The sequence below is a fragment of the Phoca vitulina genome, unplaced genomic scaffold (genome assembly GCF_004348235.1).
Source record: "Phoca vitulina isolate PV1807 unplaced genomic scaffold, GSC_HSeal_1.0 scaffold2, whole genome shotgun sequence".
Lineage (NCBI taxonomy): Eukaryota > Metazoa > Chordata > Mammalia > Carnivora > Phocidae > Phoca > Phoca vitulina.
This window is the reverse complement of record NW_022589705.1, coordinates 2372641-2394169: the sequence shown is the minus strand read 5'-3', so window position 1 is coordinate 2394169 and position 21529 is coordinate 2372641. Positions and strand designations below refer to the sequence as shown.

At 41.9% G+C, this 21529-nt stretch overlaps 1 protein-coding gene across 1 annotated transcript in view; it reads right to left on the bottom strand.

Annotated features, from left to right (window-relative positions):
- Positions 1 to 10756: 10756 nt before the first annotated feature.
- Positions 10757 to 21529, bottom strand: part of WARS2 (tryptophanyl tRNA synthetase 2, mitochondrial) — a 93355-nt gene continuing 82582 nt past the window's right edge. Inside the window, exons 5-6 of the mRNA XM_032420554.1 lie at positions 14167 to 14285; positions 10757 to 11418 (exon numbers count right to left, since the gene is read on the bottom strand). Coding sequence (XP_032276445.1) covers positions 10970 to 11418; positions 14167 to 14285 — 568 coding nt within the window. The 3' untranslated portion in view covers positions 10757 to 10969. The remainder of the gene's footprint in view (positions 11419 to 14166; positions 14286 to 21529) is intronic.

The following is a 21529-nucleotide window of genomic DNA, read 5'->3' as shown; positions in this document are numbered from 1 at the left end:
GACCACGTCTTACCACTTCCATCACTGTGATCCTACTCCAAGGCTTCCCTCTTCTATGGATGATTAAAATAATCCCCTAACTAGTCTTCCCACGTCCACGTCTGACCTCTATAATCTATTTCCCAACATAATAGCCAGCATGAACCTTGTCCAACTTAAGCCTACAATGGCCTTCCAGTTCCATTGCCCTAAAGTAAAAGCCAATATCCTACAATGACCTGTCAGGCCCTGGCTGCACTAGATTTCCATCCTCATCTTACACTTCCCTTCTCATTCACCCGACTCTACCCCCAAAGGTTTTCTTGCTGCTCTTTCAACAAGTCATGCACACTCCTGCTTTTGCGTTTGATGTCTTCTCTGGACTGGTCTCACCCCAGATGTTACCTTGCTGTCTTCCTCACCTCATTCAGTTTTCTGCTTAAATTTAACCTCAGCAAAACCATCCTTTATAAGCCTATTTAAAACAAGCACTCTGTATGAGTTGGGTAGGGCTTCCATAACAAGATGCTGCCGACTATTAAACAGGAAAACGTGTGGAGGTTGGAAGTCCTAGATCAAGATGTCAGCCTCTTTGGTTTCTTCTGAGGCCTCTCTCCTTGGCCTGCAGATGGCCACCTTCTTGTTATGTCTTCACATGGTCTTTTCTCTGGCAAGAGCACCTCTGATGTCTTTCTGGATGTCCTAATCTCTTCTTATAAAGATACCAGTCAGATTGCACTAGGGCCTACTCTAGCTGCTCATTTTAAGTTAATTACCCTTTTAAAGGCCCTGTCTCCCAATAAAGGCACATTCCCAGGGTGCTGGGGGTTGGGGGTTCAACATATGAATTTTCGAGGGTGGGAGGAACCACAATTCAGTTCACAGCACACTCTATCCCATTTTCTTTGTATTTCTACATCACTCATCACCTTATGCCTAACCATTTACTTTCCTAGTTCATTTATTGTCTGTCTCTCTCCACTACAATATCAATTCAAAGAGGGCAGGGATTTTTGTCTTTTTTTTTTTAAGATTTTATTTATTTATTTGACAGAGAGAGACACAGCGAGAGAGGGAACACAAGCAGAGGGAATGGGAGAGGGAGAAGCAGGCTTCCCGCTGAGCAGGGAGCCCGATGCGGGGCTCGATCCCAGGACCCTGGGATCATGACCTGAGCCGAAGGCAGACGCTCAACGACTGAGCCACCCAGGTGCCCTTGTCTGTTTTGTTCACCACAGTATCCCTGGTGTCTAGAGCAGTGCCTGGCACATAATAAGTGCTGAATAAATATCTGTGAAGTTATTTAATGAATTCACATAGTTACCTGTCTTGTGAAGCCATTTGTATTTGCAATGCCCTCAAAGGCACTTACAAACACGTACACACACAATAAATGAATAGTAATTTATGGTGCAAATTTCAAGGGCAGTAAATAGGTTAATGAGTGCCAAAGTACACATGGAATACTTAACTGTAAAATGGGGATAACAATTCCTATGCTCTATACGGGTTCGTGAAGATATAACATGGTTATTGTTTGCCAAATATTTCTCTGTGTGTTAAATTAGGAAAAGATTAGAAAGTCACAAGAAGAAAGACAGAGACTTCTGGGTGCCACATAAGCTCTCTCATGGAAGGTTCTTGAAGATTGACAGGAGTTAACCTGCCTGGAACACCCAGGGGCCTGTTAGGCCTGGTCAGCCAACATAAGCAGATCACAATGATGTAATCCTTGTAACATGAATCCTTGCTGGGGTGCAATGGTGGGGCATGCTGGAGCCTCACAGAGGGGTCCCTCTCTAGCCTGCCCACACAGTTCAATTTGCTCCCAATAAAAATGCAATAAAAAGCTCACTTGCCTCCAGACTGTTGAATGCTTTTGATTCCAAATTATTTGGAATAGAAATGCTGACTGAGAGTATTTTGGGGAAGACGATGGATGAAATATCCTTAAAGGGAAAATGAGGGAAAGAAGGAAAAAAATTGGTTGTATCTTACCAAACTGGACGATAGTTTCAAGACCCTGCAAGATTTTAAAAATATGTAAGCCAGGGCTGAAGTGATTTCTAGCAGCAAATGACTTTGTTCCTAACAGTGGGGTGGGGAAATTAAACCCTTTCTTCTAAAGATGCACAGAGCTTTGAGCAACACTAACTGCTACGTCTTCATCATCACAAAGAGTCTAGCATTCCTAAGTTTGGCAGTTTGGGGATGTACTAAAACTTATTTTAAATTTTTTAAAAAAGACTGTATTTATTTATTTGAGGTAGAGAGAGCAAGCAAGCAAGAGGCAGAGGGAGAGGGAGAAGCAGACTCCAAGATGATCAGGGAGCCTGATGTGGGGCTCAATGTGGGGCTCAATCCCAGGACCCTGGGATCATGACTCGAGCCGAAGGCAGACGCTTAACTGACTGAGCCAGCCAGGCGCCCCTAACACTTATTTTATATGTTAGCACTATCTAAAGTGTTTAGCTCTGATGCCAAAGGCATAAGAACAGTTTGCTATGTTTAGTAATAATATTTTATGTAGCTTTTAGATTTTCTACAGATTTCAATGATCTGACTCGTCTCTTCTCTTATTAAGAAGAAGAATGGCAAACTGATTTTAATCTGAAATAACAAATTCTTTTACAAATTGCATCCATTGTCTCCTTTATTTCCTCTACCTTTACTTAAGCCCATTAAATCTGAAGGGTGTACAGGTTTTATACAAAACACACTAAGTCCAAGAGTCTTTAGTCTTGGGCATTCTCCTTTCTAGCCCATCGCCGATACCACATTGGTCTAGCCCAGTCTAGCCTAGAATTCTGAACACTGAAGATTATGATGATAAGGGTGGTGACAGCAAGGACGATACTTACCTTTTATGATACTGATGTCAGATACTTTCAGAATAACTTGAACGTTCCTAACTTGTGTTTAATGTAATTTTATGACTTTCTCACCCATGACTTTAATCCATGCTCAACTGTTTTTATTTCTAGACCATATAATTCTTTATAGGGTAATAAGTACTGTACTTTTACTACCCATGGTATAAAATAACTCCCTCTGCTTATTTGTCTTTCTTGGCTTCAGGAGATGCTCATCAATTCTAATATTGATGATCAAATCTGTTTATCCTATTACAAATGTAGCTTTAGTTATTTCCCCCTTTAGGATTTGCATAGACCCACATGACCTAAATTTTTAGGCTGTCTATAAACAATCACATTTGTAAACAAAAACAATCTAAGCTATATTCTTTTGAGTTAATCTGACAAAAAAAGAGAAGCAGACAGGAAAATAGACAGTCAAGGCAATAATTATGTTTGTATGACTGATTACCTATTTGCACCCTTTTCCCTCAAATGTAAATTCCTTGACAGAGGCCTGTTTTTATTCCTTTTTTTATCCCCCAGTACAGTGGCTCTAAAGCATTAACATTCATCCAGATCACCTGAAGGGCTTGTTAAACCCAACCGCTGAGCTCTACCCCAGAGTTTCTCATTCAGTAAGTCTGGGGTAGACTTTGTGGATTTCTATACCTAACAAGTCCCCAGGTGAAGATGATGCCCCTGGTCTGGGACCCATAATTTGAAAAACAATGCCTCACCACATAGAAGGTTCTCACAAAATGTTGGTTGGATTGAACTGAAATAACCCAACTGGAAGGAAGACATCAGACAAAGAGTCTAGTAAGATTTGTGTATTGGTTGGGATAATAGCTAAGGTACTGTAACAAAGAGATCTCAAGATAAAGTGGCTTAAATATAATAAAAGTTTATTTTTCACAGAACAGTCCGGAGTTAAGTAGGGCAATCCAGGGCAAAAAGACAGCATTGCTTACTGAGCCCAGGGGACCCAGGCTGAGGGGTTAAGTCCCCCCATCTTTCTCTTGTGGCTTCCATCAATGGGCCCAACAGGCTGTTCCAGTAAGGGTGTGTGTGTGTGTGTGTGTGTGTGTGTGTAAGCAATTTCCTTTACAAGGATGTGTCTTGGAAATCACATATCGCTTTTGCCCATATCCCATTGGCTAGAACAAATTCACAGAACCATCCGTTGCTGAAGGGTAGGCTTGCAAATGTGGTCCCTACCTGGCACTATGTTCTCTGCTAAAACTAAGGAAGAGGATTCCATCACTAAAAAGGAAGGAGAGACGACATACTGGGGCATGGTGAGGAGTCTCTGCCACAGCAGCTTGATGGCAAGTGATGTAAAATCTGAACCACAAGTACAGTAAGGGTTCTTTGTGTATCTGTACGTATTGTTTTCTGGGGGTGGGGGATGGGAGGTGGGGAAGCATTTATGCTTAATACAGAGGTTGTTACTTTGGGATTTAAATGGATCAAGAGGCAAAAACTCTTCTGTATACCTTGACATGTTCACATGCCAGGACATCAAAGGGGCATCAGAATGTGCTCTCCTCAAAAGAACATGAAGCCATAGAGGGCGTGAGAATGGCATGGAAGTGATGTGGCTGATGCAGGAAGGACAATGCAAGAACCAGCAACTTCGGGAAGTCCACTCTTTGTTAATTCCCAGGAGGAGAATCCATCATAAAACAATTCTGTGGCTCTGAATTCCCATGAGGTCTCATCTCTCCTTCTGGTATAAGAACTTTCTTCTGGAATCCTGCTAAGGAATAACACCCTTCTTGCTCACTGGCTCTCTGGCTCTAGGTGGGAACACCTCTCCCCAGGTCTGGTTCCTGTGGTCGTGTCTGAACTAGCCACACAATGTTTGGTTTTTTAAAAAATTATTATAGGAGGGGCACCTGGGTGGCTCAGTCGGTTAAGTGTCTGCCTTTGGCTCTGGTCATGATCCTGGGGTCCTGGGATCCAGCCCCACATCTGGCTTCCCGCTCAGTGGGGAGTCTGCTTCTCCCTCTGCCCCCCCACCTCTGGCTTGTGCTCTCTCTCTCGCTCACTCTCTCTCTCAAATGAATAAATAAAATCTTTAAAAAAATTATTATAGGAGTTCTTTTTTGGGGGGGGGAGGTGGGAAGGCTGCTACAAACTGAGGGAACTCTCCGGATAATCTATTTATTTGAACTGACAGTTGCTCCCAGTGGGATTCTCTGTGGACAGGCTAGCATGGGGTGATCTGGTGGTAAATGCCAGGCACACATACTTCTTCATCCTGCATTCACAGATAAAAGAGGGGATGTGGCTTCCTTCCCAGGAAGCCTGTATTGTAAAATCTTATTTGAAAAAGGGATTAAGTGGATGGAACTGGAGGGTGTTATGCTGAGCGAAATAAGTCAATCAGAGAAAGACAGGTATCATATGACCTCATTGATATGAGGAATTCTTAATCTCAGGAAACTGAGGGTTGTTGGAGTGGTGTGGGGTGGGAGGGATGGGGTGGCTGGTGAGCGCTGTGAAATGTGCAAGACTGTTGAATCACAGACCTGTACCTCTGAAACAAATAATACATTATATGTTAAAAAAAAAAAAAAAAGAAGAACATAGCAGGAGGGGAAGAATGAAGGGGGGAAATCGGAGGGGGAGACGAACCATGAGAGACGATGGACTCTGAAAAACAAACTCAGGGTTCTAGAGGGGAGGCGGGTGGGGGGATGGGTTAGCCTGGTGATGGGTATTAAAGAGGGCACACTCTGCATGGAGCACTGGGTGTTATACGCAAACAATGAATCATGGAACACTACATCAAAAACTAATGATGTAATGTATGGTGATTAACATAACATAATAAAAAAATGAAAAAGGGATTAAGGTGGCTATGATAAGACAGTGACTATGTAAAATCACATCAGTTTATTCTAAATAGAGTCATTTAAAGTCACATCATGTGCTTTTCAGAAACTTTAGGAAATGATGACTGTCAGCCTGGTTTACCATGTGTCTGTGTGGGTAGGGATGGGGAGGGGGCATAAAAAAAAAAAGAATTTGCATTCCATAGAGCCAACATGGCTATATCAAATACTAATTATTCTGTTCCTTTCAGAGCCACCAAGCAAGTGTGACATTCAGAAGCCATATTTCAAATAAACAAGAGCTAATGCCATAGTCAATGGCATGTATCCGAGAGAGGTACAAGACCCAGAAGACTTTGCTTCTAGTTCCTATTCTACCTCTCACTGGCTTTCCATGTGCATCTCCAACAGACATCTCTTGAGACTGTGTCTCATTTCTAATTCTTGGTGTTTTGATGGTACCTGTAAGACAAGAGCTTGACAAAATGCTTGTTCGCTGGATAGATCAGGTTGATCCACACTGAACTACCAGGAAGTTATTTTTTTGGAAAAAAAATAACAATCAAATATTGACAATTTCAACCTAGTATTTCCATTCTCGTTTTACCACATACTGTGTGGATTGGCTCTTCCCTAAATGCTTTCATGCCCCTGTGTCCTAGTTTCTTACTGGAAAGTCCTTTCTCCCGTCATGTATCTATTTTATTCCTTCCCTAAACATCTTGGATGATCTTTTGTTGCCATGCTCACTCAGCATTTGCCACCTAGTACCTCTGTGTGTCCTCCTCTAACCTACTGGCATATCGTCTTTCCCCTGTACCTTCCACAAAGGAGGCCCTACATAGACATTTGTCACAATGCTGAATTACGTATCTGAGGATAAGTCACCAGCCCACTGAACCGGTTTCCTTCCTGGAGAAAGAACAGAATCCCTGCCTAGCCAATGGAACAGAATTACTGGAAATGAACGTCTGAGAACTTAAAATGATTAACAGTAAAGCCTCCGGGTCATTCGGCCAATGGAGGTACTTGGAAAAATGACATGAGAGTCAGGGGCATTCTGTTTTCAGCTCAATTTCAGGGAGGAATGGTCTCTTCCCAGCCAAAGAAATTTCAAAAGACCCCCTCTGGTTGACAGTGAAAAGGGAATGTTGATCACACAGGGAGAACACAGAGTCAATGAGAACAGAGTTGTCATTTTTTTAAAAAGATTTTATTTATGTGTCAGAGAGAGAGAGAGAGCATAAGTAGGGGGGAGCTGCAGGCAGAGGGAGAAGCAGGCTCCCCGCTGAGCAGGGAGCCCGATGCGGGGCTCAATCCCAGGACCCTGGGATCATGACCTGAGCCCAAGGCAGACGCTTAACCAACTGAGCCACCCAGGCACCCCAGAGTTGTCATGTTAAAGAGAAAGAGACCAAGAGCCACCACATGGCACAGTCACCCCCTTTCACTAGTGACATAGGCACACAGCCCTTGACCGCATGAACTGGAGGAAAATAAAGGTTGCAGGAGAAAGCCAACTAGACTGTGCCATGGGCGCAAACAAAGAACTTTTGGGGATAACTGCAGGAGCATTGAAACAAGAAGCACAGGTAGGAGGAAGGGAGGCAGGGAGGGAGAAGCGAGGGCTAAGGTCACGGGACACACAGGAGAGGCTCACAAGTGCTGAGAGAAGAATCTAGACTGGTCAAGAAGGGGCAGACCATTCCCTTGGGCACACCAGTTAAGGGGTATCAGTGGGTTCCTAACTCGGAGATACTAGAGAGTAATAATCAATGTGTGACTTTATGCAAGTGGCCGAATCTTGTTTATTTACTTGAAAGAGCAGCACTAATCGTTCCTATGTTATAGCCTGACAGAAATATGAAATGAGATAGCACATATAAACACACAAAGTGCCCCACAGAGAGCAAGTGCTGATAGGATCTGACCTGTATGTGTTTGAGCTACCACAAGCAAAATCAGCAAGCTGAATGTTTTCACCCGGCAGTGTCCAATGGACATTTCTGTGATGATGGAAATATTCTCTAGCCACGCTGTCCAACATGCTAGCCATTAGTCCCTGAGGCTAGTGAGCATGTACTGAGCACTCCCGTGCCTCGGTCTCATTCTTAGTAATACAAGACTGATACTAGGATTGGGTTTTGAGAATTAAATGAGAGAATACATATAAAGCAGTAGTTCTCGAAGTTAATTATGATCAGAATCACCTGGAAGGTTGTTAAAACACAGATCGCTGGGTTCATCTCCCACATTTCTGATTCAGTAGGTCTGGGGTAGAGCCAGGGAAGTTGCCCAGTCGTGTTCATGCCGCAGGGCAGGGAACCACATGTGGGAAACATGGTTCTAAGACATTCGGTAGGGTGCCTGATACATGTGACAACTCAGTAGTGTTATTTAGTGTTTGAGGATCAGCATCTCTAAGGTTTCTGAAAAAAGCAAGCAACCCACACTTTAATAGAAACCTCTAGCCCATTTTCGGACACTATTTTGAGAAACATTTATGAGGTACCTACATAGGACAAGATACCCCCATGTGTTCCAAGTGACAGTCTGTCAAACTGGGTTTGAAATGGGGTTTGTCAGAACACCAAGTTACCTGCCCATTGTTACTGCCATGTGAAATATCTTTCATCATTTTAACTCTCTACAAAACATATGGGAAATGACAATTAAAATCACCTTTTGAGGTGGGCCACAAGTTAGATGTCTCTCCGATTCTTCATCTCGATGAAAAGATTGTGCTGAGGCCTGTAAATGGTAGGTGGAAAGGAGGGAAAAGACGTCTAGGTTCTCAACTTGGCTCATTTATCAACTTCCTGAGATCATTGGCACGTCTCTCAGCCATGGCTGCAGATTTTGGACTTGATGAGTCCTCAGGTCACTTGCAAAGGTAACCAGAGCAGGATGGTCACAAGCCCACCCTCACCTGTGAGGTGAGGTGGTCACCACCCACCCACTTGCTCCTTGGAAGTTATCACAAGTCCCCTAGTTTTTCTCCTCAGAGATTCTTTCCATGGCACCTTTAGTTCTGTGGATGAAAGGTGTGGCAAGCGGATTAAAAAAAAAAAACACAGATACAAACAATTGGTTTGATAGATCCACCTTTAATTTTGTTATTTTCCAGTATTTATACTTTGGTTTCTTTTAAAGAAAAAAAAAAAAAGAGCCTTGGAGGAAAATGCCCGAAGAGGCTCTAGGACTATAGCTACCACATTCCAAGATCCCAAAAAGGATTTGGACCTGGGGTGGATTCCGGGATGCAGTGTTTTGTGTACTTATATCTGTTCTGATAAAAGGACTACTCTACTTCCTCCCCTTAAGAAACATGAACAAAAACTCTTTGCAGGGCACCTGGGTGGCTCAGTCAGTTAAGCATCGGACTCTTGATTTCAGCTCAGGTCATGATCTCAGGGTCATGGGATCGAGCCCTGTGTCAGGCTCTGCACTCAGAGGGGAGCCTGCTTGAGATTCTCTCCTTCTCCCTCTCCCTCTGACCTTCCCCCTGCTCTCTCTCTCTCTCTTCAAAATAAATAAATAAATGAATCTTTAAAAAAATTCTTTGTCCAACATACTAGTCCCTTATGTATAAAAGGTGATCACGGTACCCACTGACAAAAAAACTTATAAGCAATTTCTCTTACAAAATCAAGCTTGCTAACAGGTCCTGGTGTGGTAAGCCAGGACTGTCATTTCCATATTCAGAAAGTGCAGAGAAGCTAGGTTTTAGAATGACTCGTTATTACTCAGAAAGGCTGAGGTAGAGGAGAGGGGAGAAGCTTCCACTCATCAGGGAAATCTGATCTCTCAGGACTCACTACTATGGTAGTCTGGCAGAATATACTTTGAAGTGTCTCTGCCTTAAGCATAGGAGACAGAACTTTGGACCTGCCTTGGGGATTCTGAGAAGCAAACATGATCAAGGTTGGCGGAATCCAGATTTAAAGCAGGTGGCTATTGGCTGAGTTACTGATTTAAACAGTGTCCACAGTTCAGGTCTTATATTTCGAGTATTCACCTTCAAAATAAGAATGCTTGGAGTTCATAGATCCTGCCTTTCATGGTTCTGTGCTGATGGAAAAAACACTACTCTTTAAGGAGTGAAGGTTTTAATCTTGGACTTGCTTCTTACTGAGTGATCCTGCACAAGCTAATGCACTCTCTGAGCCTCGCTTTCCTTGGGGGTAAAATGGCAATCCCCCTGGTGTATTTCCCAGGGGGCTGGTGATGTTGAACTAGAAGTGAAGGCAAAGAAGTACTTAACTACAAACAGAATCCAGAAACCTGGGTTCTTGTGAATCAATCAAGTTGAAATAATGCAACCTTCTCAGAAGATTGTATCATGTATTTCTGAATTAAACAAAACACAACAATATTTACTGGGACAGTCAGTGTGGTTTCATTGGGAACAAGTTAAGCAACTTAAATACATTTAGGCAGGTACTATCTTAGTGACAAATGAACTCTAATAATCAACTTATTAATATAAGATCTCAATACAAATTGGTCCAAATGGCATCCCAAGGATTATAAGTCTAAGAATCTACATACTACTTTTTAAAAGGGTTGGGACAGAGGGACACCTGGCTGGCTCAGTCAGCGGGGCATGTGACTCTTGAATTCTGGGGGGTGAGTTTGAGCCCCACGTTGGGCGTAGAGATTACTTCAAAACAAAACAAAACAAAAACATTTAAAAGGGCTGGGACACATAAAATGAGCACCCGTAATAGGATGTACTCCAGTGAGAGAGACAAATGATACCCTCATTTGCCAAATCACTGCTCACCTCAGTCACATTCAGGTACCTAAATTCAGAGTAAGGCGTGTGCCTCAAATAATTGAGGATTCAGAGAGTTATGCCTTCTTTCTTTCTTGGCCACAGCATTTTGCCGAAGGGTTTTAGAACACTGCTCGATTTGAAAGTTACAAATTCTTTTTTTTTTTTTTAAGATTTTATTTATTTATTTGAGAGTGAGAGGGAACATGAGCAGGGGGAAGAGGCAGATGGAGAGGGAGAAGCAGACTCCCGACTGAGCAGAGAGCTGGATGGGGGACTTGATCCCAGGACTCTGGGATCATGACCTGAGCAGAAGGCAGATGCTCAACCCACTGAGCCACCCGGGTGCCCCTGAAAGTTACAAATTCTTATTGACGAATGAAGCCGATAATCATGTGTACCAAAATTAGGTGTCCCCAAGCCATTATTTTTCATTTGTGAGGAAAGCTGCCTTTATTAATAGGAGTGCACAGGCCACAAGACATAAAAGGTTTTCTGCCACGCAGGGAAGCTTCCTATAGAAACCCCACCAATTTCTTCACCTCCTGGCACACGGGATGGGCTAATTCTTTGGCTTTGGCTGAGCCCACCTGGAGAACCTTCTCTAAGTGGCCCCTGTCGGTCTTCAGTTTTTCAATCTCCCTCTGAATTGGAGCAAACCTCTGAATCACGGCGTCGGCCACCAGGAGCTTGTAGCGAGCGGTGTCCACGCCCGCGCTGTGCTGCAGCGCTTCCTCCACGGGGAGGCCGGCCACCGCCGCGTGAATGGCCACCAGGTTGGAGACCCCGGGGCGGCGCGCTGGCTCGTAGGTCACCTCCGACGTGAAGTCCGTCACAGCCTTGCGGAATTTCTGCACGATCTCCTCCGGGCTGTCTGTTATCCTGACTGTGGCCAGTTTATCAGGGTCCGATTTGGACATTTTGGCAGAAGGATCACGGAGGGATTTCACCTTCTTCAGCGATGCTAGGGAACAATGCCAACATGCGCACACCGAAACCAAAACCGGAAGACAGTTAACAGGATAAGAAAACATCACACCAGGAATGTCAGTGTCTAGATCTTAAAAAGTGCCAAGGGTACCAAATGACTTTACTATTATTATAAATGAGTAGGGCTGACACACCATGTTACCCCAATGTCAGTGTACAACACAGTGATTTGACAAATTGATATATTACGCTATGTTCGCCACACGTGTCCCTACCATCTGTCACCTACACGCTATTACCATAACTGACTCTATTCCTTATGCTGTGCCTTTTATTCCTGTGACTTATTCATTCGTAACTGGAAGCTTGTACTTTCCTCTCCCCTTCACCCATCTTGTCTATCCCCCTTCTTCCCCTCTGGCAACCATCAGTTTGTTCTCTGTGGTTATAGGTCTGATTCTGCTTTTTGTTTGTTTATTCTTTTTTTTTTTTTTAAGATTCCGCTTATGAAGGAGATACGGTATTTGTCTTTCTCAGTCTGACTCACCTCACTTAGCATTATACCATCTAGGTCCACCCATGTTGTCTCAAATGGCACAATCTCGTCCTTTTTTATGGTTCAGCATGTGTATAAATACCACATCTCCCTTATCCATCACCTAATGATGGACACTTAGGTTGCTTCCATATCTTGGCTATTGTAAATAATGCTGCAATAAACATAGGGGTGCATATATATTTTTGAGTCAGTGTTTTCATTTTCTTTTTTTTTTTTTTTTTTTTAAAGATTTTATTTATTTATTTGACAGAGAGACACAGCGAGAGAAGGAACACAAGCAGGGGGAGTGGGGGAGGGAGAAGCAGGCTTCCCGCAGAGCAGGGAGCCAGACGTGGGGCTCGATCCCAGGACCCTGGGATCATGACCTGAGCCGAAGGCAGACGCTTAACGACTGAGCCACCCAGGCGCCCGTGTTTTCATTTTCTTTGGGTAAGTACCCAATAGTGGAATTACTGGATCATAGGGTAGTTCTATTTTTAACTTTTTGAGGACCCTCCATCCTGTTTTCCTCAGTGGCTGCATCAGTTTACGTTCCCACCAACAGTGCACGAGGGTTCCTTTTTCTCATCCTCGCCTACACCTGTTGTTTCTTACCATATGACCTTATTATTTTTATCTGATTATAAAAATAGCGAATACCCATTGTGAAAAATTCAAGCCATTTATATAAGCATGAAAATAAAGATCACCTGAAACGTAATAAAACTGTTAACATTTGGTTGATATTTTCATGCATCTTTTAATGCATATATACACATAAAATGTATAATCTTAGACAAATGAAATTGTATCAATCATACTGCTTTGCCGTGCATACCCTTTTAAAAAGTCTGGTCTATTTCTTTCCTCTCCTTCTCTCTTTTCCTCTCTGCTCATCCCTATTAGTTAATCCCCCTCTGCCCATAACCACTGCCCTTCCTGCCCCCAACAAATTTTAACAATCTGTGGCAATCCTTTCATTTCTTTACCACAGTTATATCAATATCAGTATATACCAACACACACACACACACACACACACACACACACGAATGACTTGGTTATTGCTCTGATAGAATCAAGATGTTAAGCTGTGCTTTATAAACCAGTGTTATTAATAATTGCCTATGTTATGGCTATTGCAGAAACACATCAATTTGAAATAGGTAAATTTAATAACAGGCAAAAACATTAAAATATTACTTATTGCTAAAGGAAGCTTGATTTCAATGCATGGTAGGCCCGTTTTTTGTTTGTGTGAACCACTGGAATAGCTTAGAAATTTATACCTGCCTTATGCTTCTGAACTGATACTGGGTCCATGTTATACTCTATAAAATGCTGTCAGCTTAATAAAGATGGACAGAGCTTGGGCTCAGTGATCTCTGCCCCTGCCACAAATCTACATCACTACCAAAATGTTATAGAGAGGCACAGCTTCTTTCCTCAAGATTCCAAACTAGCATAGCCTCACAGCTGCTGGTGGGGTTTCAGATCCAGTGGGGGGATTATACATTCCATCAATGTGCATTTAAGAAAGGAGAGTGTGAGAATGATCAATTCCCTCTAGTTTTATCTAGCTGATGATTCAGCAGTTCTCCTTCTTATGGCTTTGTTTTCTTGTGAATAGGGAAGGCAGGGCCCAATGGCTTTGGAATCAGAAGAGCTTTGTCACTAGCTCGAAATATGACTTGGATGCAAAACTCCTTGCCAAGCCTTAGTTTCCCCATCCATAAAATAGGGAAGGATATATGTACGTATTATATATAATTCCTTATAAAGTATTAAATATGTTACTATATTAATATATAATAATGTTAATACATTAATTTATTAATATCTATTCAATATAATGTATGATATAATTTATTAAATATATATAATTGGTAAATTATATAGTGCTTTATAATGAAAATGATTATTTTTCATTTTTAGTCTTTCCCACATATACTTTTCAATATAAAGTATTATATAATTTACCAAATATGTGTATATATATATGTATTACATAATTTAATGAATTTGATTATTTTTCATTTTTAGTGTTTCCCATGTTTTTCAAACTTTTTTGGCTATTTTATTCAATAATCTAATGAGGTCTGCCCATCCCACAGGACAGAAAAAGATGGGGATTCTAGTTCCAAATCCTGAAGCCTGTCCCAAGGAAATTCCAAGCCTCAGTCCATTATCCAATCCTGTCTTGGAAACCAGGCCTGATCTAACAGTCATGTGTCTGTTACTTACTTAGAATGGACCTGGGCACCGGGAAGAACTCCCCATACTTCTTGTTAAACTCTCGTGCTAGATCCTGAACGAGCTCCATGTGCTGGACTTGATCCTCCCCGACAGGAACGTGTGTGGACCTTTAATAAAAGACAGAAAAACTCAGCAAGGCTCCTGCTTATCCTGAAATGATATTGCAAGCAGCTGCATTTCCTGTGCCTATTTCACTGTTGGTGTTCAACAAATGTTCACCAACTCCAGAGGGGAATGTTGAGACCCAAGTCTTTATGTATCGGACAAATGCCAAAGAGACATTTGTCTACTCTAGTTCTGTTTCTTCCATAGTAGAAGAATACAGCCATCAACACCAGTGTGACAGGATCTTGCTGGGAGGGAGGAATGGCATCCTAAAGAGCATATGCTCTAAGCATAACTGTATTTTAAAACCACTCCTCGTCCCCTCACCCAGTCAGCACACATTATCCTAGCCTTGAGCAGATGCTTTTTACTTCAGAGCTGTGCTCACACTTGAAAGCCACTCCACCCCACCCTTCAAATCAAAGATGGCAGAAAGCTCTTCAGGCAAGAGGTTTTCCTCCCTGTCATACGGGGAGTAACAAGATCTTTCTAGAATATGCTCCTTCGTTTTCCAGTAAACTGCAATCACAGCACAATTAATATGCCACCGGGAACTTAAAATAAATGAACAAATCTATCAGTACAATGTAGACAGATCGCAAAAACAATGTTGAATGAAAAAAGTCAAGTTGTAGGAGACATGGAGAGTACACTGACACGTAAATCTTAGACCTGAATTTTATCCTGTAATATTTTATTAAAAAATAAAGATGCGAGACAAAAATACTAGAATAGAGCAGCTTTATTTATAGTTATTTTAATCCCACATATAAAATTTGCGGTGTTGGATCACGATGAGGTATATCAAACAAGGGAAGAATTAACCATTACAGAGAAGTCTTAACAGGGAAAACTTTCTCCTGAAGTATTCCTGGGGAAAGAAGAGATTTTAAGTCTTTAATGCTTGGCTGGGGAGTTTACATTTGATAATACAGGTAATAAATTGCTGTCATTTTTTGATCAAAAGAGTTTGATGTTCCTCCTGTGAAAGCGAACTTGAATATTTACATGATAATTGCACATTCTGAATGGAAAAATAACAGCTTTCCAAAATGGCCTCAGGAAAGGAAAATTATTCTCCTTTGTTATGGAGAGGAAAACCTCTTATCCCCGTGGTTAAGGAGTGGTTCCCAAAAAACTGGCAGAGATCTTCTTATTTCCTTTGTGAGTTACTGTCCACAGGCTACTGGTCCACTTAATAAAGCTGTCTAGCACACAGACTAGCTACTTTAATATGGTAAAACACTGGAGAACATTTTGAAAAAATCTGAAAGATCCCACATTATTTTGCAATTATTTTTCTTTTTGCAAATTACTTTCCAGTCTTTGTTCTTGTCTATGTGGATGCATATTTTTACATAACTGCAGTATAATATGCACACCATCTTTTATGTTAACATAGTTGATATTTCCCATGTTTCTATGTGGTCTTCATTAATAGAATTTTTTAATAGCTGCATAAGAACATTCCTGTACTATAGTTACAGAACCATAAGTAATTTATATGATTTTGTAGCAGATTCTTTTGAATATTCACATAGGGGGAAATTTTGATTCAAGTGAAAAAAATTATCTTTTACAATAACCCAAAAGTCCTGTGGAGACATTCAGTACTTTCTGACCAAAAGCAAGTTATGATTGTTAGTTAATGAGACTAATATTTGTTTGTGTCATAAAATAATTCTGTATATATGTCCTAAGAAATGCTGATAAATGTTTTGAAATTTAGAATAAGCAATAGGTTTGAAAGCAACTCTGACATTTCTTTTGCATGGAAGTAACACATTTTATTTATTAAAAAATATCTCTGAACATTAGTTATGTTTTCATATAGCCCCTCAAATACTCATGTAGTTGGGCTATATGTGTGTGTGTGTGGAGGGGGGGTTCAGTATAGCACTCATTTAAGAGTGCAGGCTTTGGGGATAGGCCAGCTTTAAATCCTGACTGACACTCTCATTTTGTGTGACTTTGGGTAAATCATAGGATTTCTATCATAGGCAACTTTCTTTCTTTCTTTTTTTTTTTTAAACTTTATTTATTTATTTGACAGAGATAGCAAGAGTGGGAACACAAGCAGGGGGAGTGGGAGAGGGAGAAGCAGGCCTCCTGCTGAGCAGGGAGCCCAACGCGGGGCTCAATCCCAGGACCCTGGGATCACGACCTGAGCCGAAGGCTGACCCTCAACGACTGAGCCACCCAGGCGCCCCATAGGCAACTTACTTGGAATTATTAACAAAAGACTCCAATATTTCTGCTAAGTGAGAGAGAAACAGACAATGGCCCATAAGATATGACCACAAAACCTGATCAAACCTCTGGAGCCGCCAGTCCAGGAAGCCAACTCCAACCTATGTAGCAGCTGGCCCAGAATGGTCTAGACCGTTAATGATGGCCAACGCCCTGACTGTGTCAGCTTCCTCCAAGTTTGCACCAGCCAGGGAAAGTCAAATATACTCCCCAAACTAATCACGTAAGAGGCCCCCTTCTAGCTGGCCAGCCTCCAGCCTCCCTGTGGTAACAACCTCAAATCAGAGCACACCCGAATCTTCCTTTTTGCCACTACAAAGCCTCTCTGCTCCCCTGCCTGCCTTGGGTCTCTGTGAAACACAAAAGCCAAGGCATGGTGGAGGTTTCCCTTGCTGTAGCAAGCTCTGAATAAATAGCCTCTATTTGTTCTCAGTGGGTGGTCTTTGTTTAAAGAGGATCATTACTGGAATTAAACATAGAAAGCACACCTTCCGAATCACTGGAATAGGTAAAAGGAAAGAACGCTCAATCTATATAGCAAGAGACAGAAAACAAGGAATCAAGAAAAACAGTCAATATTTAATGATGCGGAAAAACAGAAGACAAAATCAGCAGGCTATAAATTTTGGGGGAAATACATATAACCTGCACTCACGCCGAGGAGAAGCCAGAGTGGTTAGAGTGGAGACTCGTGTCAGGCAGTTCTGGGGTCAGGTTCCTGCTCTGCCACTGATCAGCTCATGTGCCTGGGAAAGTTACTTAACCTCCTTATGCTTGTTTTTTTTTTTTTTTTCATTTTAAAACAACTGCGTACTCCTGGAGTTGTGTGAAGAGAGAATATAATAATGCACGCAAAACTTGTAGCCTAGAGCCTGTACATGGAATGCAAATAAGAGATACTAGCTTAAAAAACTGATTTGAAGGAAATGCACTAAGATGTTAATAAGATCAGAAATAGTATCAGCAATTTTTAATTTTTTCCTGCTGAACGTAAGAAAGAACATCTAAACTACACTAGAACATTGAAATGAACTGGTGAGAAACTGTTGACTCTCCCACTGCTAGACTATAAAGATAGTGAAATCATGTATCCTGGAGAGCTTACAGGTCAGACAAGGCTGGTAGTTGCGTCTGTTGAAGACACCGTTCCTCTAGTCTACTAGAATGTTCCTCCCATAGCTCCTGCACCCTGGCTCCTTTATTTTGGGTCTAAGCTTAAATACCACCTCCTCAGAGAAGCCTTCCCCAAGCATACTCTCCAAAGTTGGTTTCTCCCTCTTATTCTTTCCTTTTTTTTTTTTTTTAAAGATTTTATTTATTTATTTGACACAGAGAGGGAGAGAAAGAGAGAGCACAAGCAGGGGGAGCAGCAGAGAGAGAAGAAGCAGGGTCCCCGCTAAGCAGGGAGCCCGATGTGGGGCTCAATCCCAAGACCCTAGGATCATGACCTGAGTCGAAGGCAGACGCTTAACCCACTGAGCCACCCAGGTGCCCCCACCGTTTATTTTTGAACTTTTTTTTTCCTAAGAAATCTCTACCCCCAACGTGGGGCTTGAACTCACAACCCCAAGATCAAGAATCGCATACTCTTCTGACTGAGCCAGCCAGGCGCCCCTCCCTTTTATTCTTTCCCATATATCCTATTTATTTTCTTTCTAGTATTATTCCTAATCTAATTATTTTATTTCATTTGTTATTTAATTGTATGTTGTTTTCTCTCCTGCTTAAAAAAAAGTTTTTTGAGAGCTTGTCTGTTTTGTTTTTCAATCTATTTCTAATCCCTACTAGACTTGCCTGGCATGCGTAAGGATCATGACTTGAGCCAAAGGCAGACACTTAATGACTGACTCATCCAGGCACCCCTAAGTAATTGTTTCTTGACCTTTTGGCTAAGATTAAGTGTAAATATTTACTGAATAAGGGAATGATCTGAAGAAGAGGGCACTATGACCTAGATAGTTTTATTTTTATTTATTTTTATTTATTTATTTGACAGAGAGACACAGCAAGAGAGGGAACACAAGCAGGGGGAGTGGGAGAGGGAGAAGCAGGCTTCCCGTTGAGCAGGGAGCCCAATGCGGGGCTCGATCCCAGGACCCCGGGATCATGACCCGAGCCGAAGGCAGACGCTTAACTGAGCCACCCAGGCACCCTGACCTAGTTTTATAGCGCCCTGACCTAGATAGTTTTATAGCAAGAGAAAAATCATAATGAAATCAGTTTGTCATCAGTATAGAGGATCACAGCATGGACTCAGGAGTCAAGACTACCTGAGTTTTTGTCACAGCTCCACCACCTACGAGGGGAGTCACCATAGCCCAGCTTCATACTTTTCCGAGCCTCTGTCTGGAATTGGGGGTCATAATGGTGCTTACCTCATAGGATTGTTTGGAGGATTAAATGAGATAACCAAGCATAGTACTTGGCAGCAGAGCTCAATAAACACTAGCTATTGATATAATATATATTCATTAACATCTGAACTGATGAAGGACAAAATGGTGAAAGACTGATCCTATCAGGGACCTCGGTGTGAGGTCCATTGTGACTTTTTCTTCAAACCAGGATCATTTTCCTTTTTTGATAGGTGATTTATACCACAAACATAAATACTAACATATAATCTCAGGGACAGTCACAGATCTGGGCAGCGATCCTGATACAGATAGGAAACATATTTGATAGTTCACCGATCTGATTAGGCAGTCCCCAAATATTAATAGCGTGTTATAGGGATTCTGAGAACCCCTTTAATTTAAGGAAAACAGAGATAGAATAATGAATGGAAAGGCAAAGCATAGGGGCGCCTGAGTGGCTCAGTCAGTTAAGTGTCTGACTCTGGCTCAGGTCATAATCTCAGGGTCCTGGGATGGAGCCCCGCATCGGGCTCCCTGCTCAGTGGGGAGTCCGCTTGTCCCTCGCCCTCTGCCCCTCCCCCTGCTTGCATTCGTTCTCTCTCTCTCTCAAATAAATAAAATCTTAAAAAAAAAAAAAAAAAAAGAAAGCCAAAGCATAGGGACCATGACAATAGATCAGGAAGTGGTTTCTCTTCTAAGGTCATACATGAATTTAGGAAATACAACATAATGATCGTTAGGGCTTTGTCCATTGCTCTCTTCCACACAGCCTGGATCAGAAGAAAGTCACTGGCTTCATAAGTGGTAAAACCAAAACCAAAATGTTCCTTTTTATGCTTCCCTTAGTGCCCAGCAGCCCGCATGCGCTCCTCTCGAGGTACAGGCACACAGCCCCACCTTTCTAAGTCTCCCCTCTTTGACTGGACTCTGTTACTCCTGCCTTGTGACTCCAGTGAGGCTGAGGTGCAGCGGTCACTCCGACTCCCCCACACCAAATTAACTAACAGGGCAGGTTAAAAAGCAATTACAGTAGCCCGTAGGAAATCACAATGGACTGCAGCTAACACAGAGAAAACAATTACCATAATCAATACACTTTAGGCACATCAAAATGAATATTTCCACATGTCAAAATGGTTCCAGATCCACAAAGCAACCAAACTAAACAGAAAACACATTTAGTTTTCATAATGACTCTGCATGTGTCTTTGCTTTCTGTGAGATCCTTGCCTCTTTTCTTACAATTCTGTGAGCTTTTGCTTTTTTTTTAAAAAAAAGGGGGGATTAAAAAATTTTAATTTTTTTCACCTGGTCCTATTGCTCCACTTGGCTTTTTCATCTGATTTTAGTTTGTTTGTTTCTAGTCTTTCCTCCCTCTGCTCCTACTGCTGTTTTCACCTCCTATAATTTATCTTGGCTCCTACTTCTCATCCATTGAGTTTACACTTTACGTGAATTCAGCCTGTCTTTGATTCTGCTCACTTATGGGGCTTATTCCCTTCACATTTTCAACCTTTCTCCTCATTGTCTTCCTTGCACTTCAAATAATTTAGAGCTGCTCTTTTAAAATTTATACCCTACGTAATGATATCCATATTAATGCCTTCTCTTTTTCCCCATTTCTTTTCTTTTCTCTCCTTTTCCCTTTCTTTCTTTTTCTTTCTTTTTTCCCTCTTCTTATCTTTTTTCTTTTCTTTTCTTTCTTTCTTTTTTTTTTTTCTTATCCTGACTGTGCTTCTTCTTTGGACACAACATAAAACAAAAGCTTTTCATAATTTTGATTGTTATAACTTCTGTCACTTAATGCGTCTGATCTTCTTTGGTGACTAACTCCTTTTTTTCTTCCACTCTGTTCCTTGTCATATTCACGTTTACTTGGGATCCACCCCACCCTCCGGCAGAATTAGAGTCCAGATGAATAATCACTGCCTACATATATCTGCTCACAGAGATTAGGTCTCTTATTATTATTTTTTTTCCTACTTTGGCTGTGTTTGTGAGTTTTCAGTGCTGCTGCCTTTAAGCAGCCTGGGTGGGGTGGAGTTTGGCGCTGTTTCTCGTTTCGTGAAGGATGAACTCCCGATCACCAAGAGCTTGTTGGATATGCCGTAATGACTCTCTAATTTAGGAATTATTTCCTGAACACCTATGATGTGCATGGCTTGGTGCTGGGCCCTGTGAGAGATACAGTGAAGGTTTTTACCCTCTAGGGAGTTACAGCCTCCAGGAGGAGAGAAAACACCACACGAAGCTATAAATTCTGCCTAGTCCTCTTTCAGTGTTCCCGATCTCCATGAATGGCAACACCATCAATCCAACCGCCTAAGTCAGAAATGTGGGGTCAGCTGAGACCTCCTTCTCATACCCATCCAATCCATTATGAAACTCTATCCATTTTATCTCCTAAAGTCTCCTACATTTGCCTACTGCCTTTATCTTCACTGACACTGTCATGGTCCAAACAGACTAGTGAAAGAGCCTCTGAATAGACTGCCCCAGGTGCTCTTGTCCCCCTGCAGGTCATTCTCTATATTTTAATCAGTTCATTTCTAAACGTATACATCAGATCATCTCACTCTGTCCTGAAAATCACAAAGAGCTTCCCAATGCTTTCAGGAGGGTGTCTTGGATAATCTGCA